Source organism: Talpa europaea (genome assembly GCF_964194135.1).
Source record: "Talpa europaea genome assembly, chromosome: 2".
Taxonomy (NCBI): Eukaryota; Metazoa; Chordata; class Mammalia; order Eulipotyphla; family Talpidae; genus Talpa; species Talpa europaea.
The window spans coordinates 26,256,783-26,267,461 of record NC_140068.1 but is presented as its reverse complement, the minus strand read 5'-3'; the positions used below and the strand labels follow the sequence as shown (position 1 = coordinate 26,267,461).

Here is a 10,679-nt window from a genome sequence, read left to right as displayed (position 1 = left end):
GAATTCACCAGAGCCAGAGCGGGGAGCAGGCAGGCAGAAGGACCAAAGTACACTGCTGAGGGGAACAGCGGGCAGCAGGAGAGGTCTGCGCGCCATGTGGGACCCTCCTCCGGTGGCCGGGGAGCAGCCGGGAATCGAACCAGCGCCGCAGAGGCCACGGGCAGCTTCGCAACCCAGCGCTCAACCGCTGCGCCACCGGGGAGGCCCTAAAATTAAATATTCTTTTAATGTCCATACTCTTAAATATTCCCGAGGCTAGGATAATAGAGTCATAACCACTATCCCTACCACCCGTCACCCCCTGCCCCCGCTGAGTCCAGGCAAGTAACACATGAATAGGGAAACAGGTACCAAGGACCTCAACATAGAGAGATGAGATATGAGGGATGAAGAGATGCCTGACATTCTTTTAAAATATTTGTCCTAGAAGAGCAATGAAATTAATGAATAAAAATATAGAAACAAGCATGATCTCTGCAGCTGTGTGTATAATTAAGCAACTAAGAAATAACCTAAATGTTCATTAATAGGGCTCAAATGAACCATCTTGCATCCACCACTCAACGGTTGTCAAAAAATCATGAGTTAAGGACAAGGGAAGTTAGTGACAAGGCACTGCTAAGCAGAGAAAAAAGCAGGATGTATAATAGATCCAACAGTACCAGCCTACATAAATAGAGGTGTGAGAGCAAGTGAGTGTGTGTTCACACATACAGACACTGTGAAGAGAATATATCTCTAGGAGCGGAGGAATTATGGGTCACTTGCATTTTCTGCTCTCTCCCTTTTTGAAAATAATAGCCTCCTCAGTTTTTTTATTATCAGGTGTAAAAAAAGTTTCATTTGCAAAAAGAACAGTAAATAATCATTTTGTGCAAGAGCAAGCCCTGGGGTGTCAGTGACTACCTGCGCACATAAGCAGTGACATCCAGAGCCTCTTATATTGGGTGGTTCAATATATATTATAACTGACTCACTATATCACCTGCTAGTTTATGGAAGTCAAATTAGAATATCCCTCCGCATTCCAGAGTGAAAATTGGCTGTAGCTAAAACTCACTAAACCAAAACTAGCTCTCCATTTCTATAGCAGAAGTCTTCACTTTAAGGTTAGAATGACCTGTACTGAAAACAAAGCTATAATGAAATGCTAATTTTAGGTATGAGCCTAATACAGTTAGCAAATAAAATAAAATTAAAATGCAACACATTTGATAGACCTGAAAAATGCCTGGTGCCTAAACTGAAAATGGTCATCAGGAAGTCAACAGGCTGTGCTGTTATCAGGGCCCATGTGGAAATGTGGGCTCATGAGTGGATGGAGCTACAGTTCAGCCAACGCAGTTCTTTCCCCTGTCAGTTCAGTTAGTTAATGCTAATTTCCTGTTTGCCTTTGCAGCTCATTTTGAAACCCTGAACATCATCCTGACTTTGAAATGTGGGTTTGCACACAATATTAACTTGTTTAGAAATTGGTGTTCATGAAGCATAACAGAACAGAAAGCAACACCAATAATTTAGAGCTATTTGCTATGGGTGGGGGATTGGGACTCAGTTATCTAGCAGGCTCCATGAAAGGATGGATTTACCAGTACAGGAAAGACTGGTGGTGCCATGATACCTAATAAAATGTTCTCCGGAGTGTCAGCTGAAGGCAAGCAGAGTAGACAGCAAAGCAAATGGCCTATTACTTTATTTTCATAAGAACTCCTAGTTCCTCAACCTCTTACAGAGTCCTATCCCTATTTCTTGATGGAAGTGGATCAGACAAAGCTGACTTCTGTACCAACAATTCTGAAGAACACATTCCCTTGATTTCTCTGCCATATTTAATACTTGATTACCCTCTCCCTGATGTTATCTTTTCTTGCAGCTTTTGTAACACTCTTTCCTCCTTCCTCTGGTTTCTCCTCTTTTCTCTCCTCAGCTCCCCAATCCTCAACCCTTTGACTTGGCCCTGGGTGATAGTGCTCACACCAAAAGCTTTTCCATAGATGACTGGCTCAGGTGACTTACAGATCTCCATTCCCTACTCCCAAACCTGTTTCTCTCTCTCTCTCTCTCTCTCTCTCTCTCTCTCTCTCTCTCTCTCTCTCTCTCTCTCAAAGTTCTTGGTTACCTCCTGGGCTTCTCCATTACATATTTCACATGTGTTGCAAACTCAACATCTCAGAGATAGCAAGTTTTCATTTTTACTTCACACAAGAGCAAAAGAGAATTCGTGGCTGATGCTCTATGTTCAAAAGGTTTTAAAAATCTACCTTGGAAACAAACTCTTCTCTAAATTCTATTGTCCCCAGTTTATAGATGGCAGAACTGAGGCACAGAGAGGTAAAATAACCTGCCTAAATCATACAACCATGAAATAAATTTGAACCTAGCAAATCTGCTATGCTACACTTCCTCTTGAAAGTCAAATTATCTGGTACATTTTCAGTTAATCATGTCTGTGCATATGTGTAGGTAAAGTGGGTCTCAGAATCGCTTCCAAGGTTCCTCCATTAATTATGACCCCCATATTCCCATGGCAGTTGGTCTCTCCTCCAGTACCACAGAAGAAAAAAAATACTACATCTTTAAGACAGCTAAGCAGAGAGGATTGGCTATATTGCATATGACACTGGAAAAGTGGAACACGCATTCCATGACTGAAGTTGCAGGTATCACCATCATTTGCCCAAGTCAGAAACCTGGACGTTATCTGTGGTTCTCCCCTGATCTTCCACATTGCCAACTCACCAACTGCCACAAACTTTTATAGTCACCGTCACAAACCTTTACCTCCCTATATCTCTCAAATACATGGTAAGTGTCCCTACCCCCTGCTTTCCGGATCAAGTGTAGCCTCTTCAGTTTGGCTTATATAACTCTTCATAATCAGATCTCTGCCTCCTGGTTCCCCTCATCTCACATCACTCTCCAACAGTGTCCTGCAATCCAGCTTCACCCGATTTTGTGCTGTACCTAGAAGAGTCAGGTTCACTGTGCCTGATCCTGCCTGGACTGCTTCCTTCTATACCCCTCTTCTTGAAGTTCACTCCTACTCACCTTGCAGTTCAAGTGAGAAACCATCTCTAGTACCCCATCCTGATTGAGAACTCATTGTTTGTTCCCACCAAACTAGGTTCAGAACATATAAAACCTCAAAGTATATTCTGCTAGCATTGACTGTGAATAGACCTTGTTTGACTTGATATTTTCATGGTTAACCAGTACATGACAGCTAATGGGCATTCTACCTAGATTTAAAAAAACTGAATAAAAACAATGAATGGATGAGAGGTTGTTCCTCCATTATTTCATCCTTTTGCTGCTTAGTGTTTTCAAAAAGAAAGAGACTGCGTTTCCTTTTTTACAATGATTTCTCCAGGAGTCAAAATGGCTCATTTGAAGTCTAGGATCAGAGAGCTCAGGGTCCCAGCTGAAGCAAAGTAAAGAGCTCCCCCTCCTGGAGCCATTCTTTCTGAGGCCACACAGACCCCAACACCCAGTCTGACTCTTCTCCATTCCCATCGAACTGTCCAGCAACACATTCTAGTGGTGATAAGATTCGTAATATTTTGTATCCATTTGAGGGCTCATAAAATATGAATTTGGGTAAATTGGTGGAAGGGAATAGTTCTTAAAAGGACATTGAAAAAGTTACAAAGATGTAGTGAAGTACTTCTCTGACATCTACATTTAAGAGTCCACATTTCACTTCTCTGCCTCACCCAGCTGGAAAGGCAAACTCAGGAGGTGCGGCCCTCTGCAGGGTGCTATTTGACCATCTTTCTGTTTGTTCCCCCCTTCCTGCTACTTTCAATGTTTGATCAAAAGCTCAGTTACTCCAAAGGAAAAGGTCAGGGCAGGCCAGAAGGAGAACTTTCCACGTCTGAAAAAGGAAGCTGGGAGAGATACGTCAAAAAAAGTTATTTACTCTTCTTTTCTGATGTTTGGATACCAACCTGGTTCTGCTCTTTGCCTTGGCCCACCTGCTGCCCCTGTGGGGCTGGGGTAGGACAATAGTGAAGCATAAGAAATACACTCCTCCGAGTCTGACAGTCACCAGCAAATGAGATTTTTTAAGAATGAGCTACAGTCAGTGCGGATAATGACTGAGACCCTAAGAGAAATACTCCTCTACTTACCTTTTTAGATTCCAACTAAAACTATGTTGTAGTAACAGGTCAAATTTATAATAGTCCAAGTCCCCCATTTTATTCTTTCATATCACATTACCTCCTTCAGAGCACTTATCAGACTTTTTTTTTGTTTATAATGTTAATATTTTTATACCTCCCCTCCTGAGCAGGTCCCCAAAGAAGGGGACCATGTTTTGTTTTGTATATGAATTTGACTATTTGAATGTTCAATAGAATAGCCTTTAGGGCCTCCCCTGGTGGCGCAGCAGTTGAGCGCTTGGCTGCGAAGCTGCCCGCAGTCTCTGCAGCACCGATTCAATCCCTGGCCTACAGCGAGGGTCAAACATGGCATGACAGACCTCTCCTGCTGTGCCCACTGCTCCCCTCAGCAGTATATTTCATCGCTCTGCCTGTTCCCTACTCTGGATCTGGTGAATTCTCTCACCCTCCTGCACTTCTGACTGTACCCAGTGCTTGTATAAATAAATAAATAAATAAATAAATAAATAAATAAATAAATAAATAAATAAATAAATAAATAAAAATCTTAAAAAAAAAAAAAAAGAATAGCCTTTAAGCAAATTTTGGCACTTAAGTATTTTTTGAATGGTAAAATGAAATTTTCCAAGTTTATCTACTTTAACTTCCTAAATCTATTTTTTAAAAAAAAGCTGCTTGTAAAAAATGGCCTCTGAGACAGGCAAACTTCAAAAATTGTGTGTGTGTGTGTGTGTGTGTGTGTGTGTACGTCCACCACAATAATGAATATAAGGTGCTAGTAATAAATGATACAAATAATTTATTTTAAAACTTATTAAAATGCCATAAGTGAAGGTGGGGGTGTTGTTAATGCTCACAGTGGTTACTAATTTTTGTCATACTTTTGATTAAAAATAAATAACTCAGAATTTAGAGGAGAAATACGCAGTATTTTCATTTGTATAAGTATAAATTTTCCAATTATATTATAATCTTATAACAAGTGCTATGAGTTAGTAAAGATGGACTGTGTAGCATGTCTGCACATGGCATTTCCCAATGTCACATGGTGTGAGATTTGACAAGACCAAAACACAATGCCTGATCTTCTGACTTCGAGCAGAGCATGTTCTCAGCCTGGCATATAACCCAGCACATTTATTCAGGGACTAGATATTGTGCTTGTGCTAGAACTGTGATTTTTGATTGTAGACCCTGTTTTGAAAACAGCACCCAAAATATAAAGAGTAGGTTGCTAGATAAAAGACTAATAGTGAAAAGTCAATTTTATCTTCCTATAACAGCAATAGATTTCTTTTTAAAGATTTATTCATTTATGCATACAAGAACTGGGGTACAGGCCAGAGGTACAGGGGGGTGAGAAGATTCACCAGAGACAGAGTGGGGAACAGAACAGGCAGATGGACTGAAGTACACTGCTGAGGGGAGCAGCAGGCGAGTCAGGAGAGATCTGCTGTGCCATGTGGGTAGCTCCCTGGCCGGGGATCGAACTTGTGCTTCAGTGGCTGCGGCGAGCCTCATAGGCTGCGTCCCAATCCCTTGCGCCACCAGGGAGGCCCACAGCAATATATTTTAAAAGCTCTTTGGTGGAAAAATTATACAGTTTTAATGAAGACCTATATAAACTGAGAGAAAACTTTTATGTTTGCAGAAAAGATAACTTAATATCATAAAGATGTAATTCTCACCATCTGAGCTATGGAGTGAATGTAATTCCAATTAAAACACCATAGGTATTACCTTAGCAATTTGGTTCTGAAATTTATTTTTAACAGAAAGCACCCAGAATATTCAAGAGACTCCTGAACAAAAACTGGAGAAACATGTTCTACCAGGTATCAAGACACATCTAAGGCTACAGTAATAAAGACAATATGGCCTCGGAACAGGAATAAACACATGGATATGAGGGCTCAGAAACATACTTGGTGCATATATGAACATGAGACATGGCTAGATGCTTGAATAAATGTGGTGGAGCACTGGCTACTCACAGGAAACAAAGGACCATTTCTTACAAGCAAAAAGTAATTTCTGATGGATTAAATGCTGATATATGAAAGGCAGCATTAAATTTTCTGGATTCAAAACATCTTTAACAGCTCAAGGCATGGAGAGAGCATAAGCCATAGGGAAGCTTGATAAATCAAGTATATTAATTATTTTAATTACTATATTCAATATATGAAAAGCCACAATCCTGAAAATATTCGCAACATACAAAATTCACAGAATATAAGAATCTATTAAGAACCCATAAGAACAAAAAAGTTCTATGCCATTTCATATTTATCAGACTGACAAAATTAAAAAGCCAGCAAGGATGGAAGGCTTTGTGTCTACCAATCAATGCACAGATCATTTAAAAAAAAAAAAAAAAAAAAACCTAGTACATATGCTGGTGATAAAACCTCTTTTTAAAGCCCTAACAACACATATATAATTATGAACATTAACTCCTTCCATTAAGATTCTTTAGAGGGTCCTCTCTGGGGACTTAGGGATTAAAGCTCAGCGCTATCAATGTGAAGACCCACCACAATAGCCTGAGTTTGATCCCCGGCCAGGGAGCTACCCACATGGTGCAGCAGACCTCTCCTGTCTCGCCTACTGCTCCCCTCAGCAATGTACTTCAATTAATCCGCCTGTTCTGCTCCCCACTCTGTCTCTGGTGAATCCTCTCACCCCTGCAACTCTGGCCTGCACCCCAGTTGTATGCAAAAATAAAATCTTAAAAGAATTCTTTAGAATAACTTTCAATGGCAATATTTTGTCATCACATGGAAGATAAAAGAGGGCCAAAGAGGGCCTCCTTGGTGGCGCAAGGAGTTAAGATGCAACCTATGAAGCTGTCCACAGCCTCTGCAGCACGAGTTGATCCCTTGCCAGGGAGCAACCCACATGGCACAGCAGACCTCTCCTGCCTCACCCACTGCTCCCCTCAGCAGTGTGCCTCGGTCAATCTGCCTGTTCTGTTAGCCACTCTGTCTCTGGTGAACCCTCTCACCCCCCCACACCTCTGGCCTATAGCTCAGCTCTTGTATGCATAAATAAATACATCTTTTAAAAAAAAATAAAGGATAAAAGAATATGGCTAATTGCTCCTATACAAAAACATCTGTGTACATCTTAAGATCAATTCCTAATGGTAGACAAATTCAATGTGGGCTTTGCCAAATAGTCCTCCAAGAAATATTACTAATTTATATAGTAGCATGAGCATACTTTTCCTCAAATAATCTAAAAACAAACTTTGCCAGATTTATAAGTAAAAACATGCACTGTGAATTTTTAATTTGTACTGATTTACGCAATAGTGAAACTGAATATTTTTTATTTACTGTTCACTTAGTTTCAGTGTGGTTTACTTGTTTAAGTTCTGCTCATTTTTCATTTTTGGATGTCACTTCAGTGGTCTTTATATATTCATACTTTCTCCACCAGGTATATTAAACTTTTTCATTTACCATCTACCCTTTACTTTTGTCTTGGTTGGTTTGATTAAGGTTTCAGATTTTTACATAGTCAAAGCTATCTTTTCCTTTCTGACTTCCTTTCCTTTCAGTTAAACAATTCTTAATGTCTGTATTTAAAGACTTAACTCTGTTTTGTGCCCCTACAGTAAAAATCCTTCATCTAAATGAAGGCATAGCCCCTTCCTCAAAGGGTCATTGTGAACATTAACTAAGATAACTTATACTAATGTGCTTTGTAAATAGTAAAGCAACATATGTCAATTACCAGCAGCCCCTCAATACATGGCAGTTATTAATACCACATGCCCATCGACTGACAGAGTTTATAATTACACGCAGGTAACCTAAGCAGATGTACTTGGGGGTAATGGAATCTGAAAAACAAATGTACTGTAAGGGACATGGAAGAGCTTCTCACAATCCTTGCCTGGTTCCGGAACACAGAGTCATGTCAAAGGTCCCAGACGGCGGGGGCTCTTACCTCGCTTACTCGTCCCCTTCCTCCAACTCAGTTTCTTTGTGCACCACCACTCTTGTGACCGACATGTCGGGGTGCTGCTCTCTGGCTTCCCTGATGGCCTGGGCCAGCGCCTGCCGGATCAGGAGAGAGCATGGTTAGCTGAGGACGGGCTCCTTCTCAGAAGGCAAAACACAAGCATCCTGATCAATGAGACCCCATGTCAAGTCCAGTTTTATTTCTTTATTGGATAAAGCAGAAAGATCTGAATGGGCTTATTGTTTAAAGGGTGCTTCTCATTTCCTCATGTTTTCTATTTCTCCAGTCTATTTTCAAACAATGATACACGTATAAAAACATGCTGGCAAATGCCAGCCTTGAACTCACCTAAGACTTAGAGAAAACACCTTCTCTGGCTCACTTAGGATTTTCACCTGTAACTGGAGACTAATGCTAAGGTTCTCAAGATCCTTTTAAGGTGTACTATATGGATTAAAAGAAGTAAAACATCCAGCATAGGGCCTGCTCCATACATGCAAGTGATACCACCATTATTATGCCATTGCCTGAAACCCCCAAGGCACAGGACTAGGCCTTGCTCATCTTTGCCCTCTTAGGTGCTCAGAAATTTTGGAGAACATTGCAGGAAAAATATAAACTTCTAGGACATAGAATAATGAAAACTGCAGCAACACCACCACCATATGGTCAGTAAAACTAAAGAAGAGAGGCTAATCTTTATTATTTTTTTAAAGATTTATTTATTTATTTATACAAGCACTGGGGACAGTCAGAAGCGCGGGAGGGTGAGAGAATTCACCAGAGCCAGAGCGGGGAGCAGAGCAGGCAGAAGGACCAAAGTACACTGTTGAGGGGAGCAGCAGGCGGCAGGAGAGGTCTGTGAGCCATGTGGGACCCTCCTCTGGTGGCCGGGGAGCAGCTGGGGATCGAACCGGCTCTGCAGAGGCTGCGGGCAGCTTCGCAACCCAGCACTCAACTGCTGCGCCACAGGGGAGGCCCCGAGGCTAATCTTTAGATTATAAAGTACAGATCCCTGTTTTATAGTTGAAACACCTTTCAGCTATATGTATATATGTATAAAAGATGAATGAATCTTTTTCAACGCCATCCTCTCAGGGTGCCATAAGGCAGGGGGGTTGGTGCCTGGTTGCCACCTCACTGGCTCATGGTCTCTTCCCTGGACCAACAATAAGATAGCAAAGTTTCTCTGTGTTTTATCAAAAAAGAAACTGTTTATGAGTGTAATGGCAAAGTGAAAAAATCCTATTTTTCAGAGGAATATCTTTAAGAGGTCTTGGGGAGAAAATAAAACACCACAGAACAACACTCAAAACCTAGGAAATAAAGCTTAAGCAAAAAACTAATTCTACGGGGAGAGAGAGCACCAAATCTCACTTGGAAACTATGAGCCTGTAAAAAAGTAGCATTTTTTTCACCCAGTTCTGTCTCCTGTCTACAAGGACAACTGAATTTCTTCTTTATACGATAGTTTCTGTCTGCTAGAAGGTTACTGAGTAAAACTCTGGGCCTCAGTCCACAAAGAAAAGGTAAAGCTACAAAAGAAGATATCATTTTTATACCAAAATTTTTTATGCTGATGCTTGAAGACACTTGAGGTAACTTTATGTTCACAAGGGGACAAATGTTGGTGACCCACTGTGTCAGGACAAAAGAGAATGCAGACAAGGGACCAGCCTCCCATTTAGCACACATATGACTATCAGGTGGGGAATTATGAAGGCTGCAGGGCAAGAGTGGAGCCCAAGGAGATGAAGAATTTCATCTCAGAGAAGGTCAAAGAATCTCATCTCAGAGAAGGTCAAAAGTACCCCATGTATTGACTGCGATGAGAATGGAGAAAGGTGCCAAAGTACAGCAGTGTGACTCTATGGGGGTCTGGGGGTGTGTGTTTAGAGGGGAAGAAGGAGATTGGCACGATCAAAACTTCTACTAAATTTCTGGAATTTCAAACTGCGAAAGATAAGCTTTGACAGGAGCCAAAGGAAGCAACACACATCTTATCAGATACTTTGTGCTTATATTAATTACAAAGATCTGCCTACATTAAACTAATGCAATTGTTAAAGAGGAAATATAAATGATGCCCAAGGGAAGGCAGCATGTGCAAAACATGATTTAATTAGCAGAAAAGTAGGGGAAACCAGAAAGTGCTATAATCATCTTCAAACACATTTGAAATTAGTTTGCCATTAATTCCATAATATTAATATATGAAATTAAATAATGCAAAATGTTAATATATTACGGCAACAATAGATTATAAGAAAACTGTCACACCAGAACAGTTGTTCCTTGCTACCTAGGGTTTCTAGAACCTGCTCATGCTCAAGTCCCTTACATAAAATGGGGCTGTATTTGCATATACCTATGCATATCCTCCCTATATTTTAAATCATTTCCAGATTACTTATAGTACCCGATGTAGTGTAAATGCTATGTAAATAGTTACACTATTTTGTTTTAGGGAATAATGACAAGGGGAAAGTCTGTACTTGTTCAGTACTGATGCAACCATCGTGGGCTGAACCACAGGGTACACATTTTCCATCTGTGGCTGGTTGGATTAAGGGATGTGGGGCC

General features: G+C 40.8%; 1 protein-coding gene across 14 annotated transcripts in view; it reads right to left on the bottom strand.

Annotated features, from left to right (window-relative positions):
- Nucleotides 1-8,086: 8,086 nt before the first annotated feature.
- The window catches only part of EPB41L2 (erythrocyte membrane protein band 4.1 like 2), a gene marked incomplete at both ends in the record, with an annotated part of 87,308 nt that continues 84,715 nt past the window's right edge, over nucleotides 8,087-10,679 (bottom strand). For all 14 annotated transcript variants that reach the window (XM_084228543.1, XM_084228545.1, XM_084228546.1 and 11 more), the window contains one exon: nucleotides 8,087-8,191. In XM_084228543.1, the coding sequence (XP_084084669.1) occupies nucleotides 8,087-8,191 (105 nt within the window). The remainder of the gene's footprint in view (nucleotides 8,192-10,679) is intronic.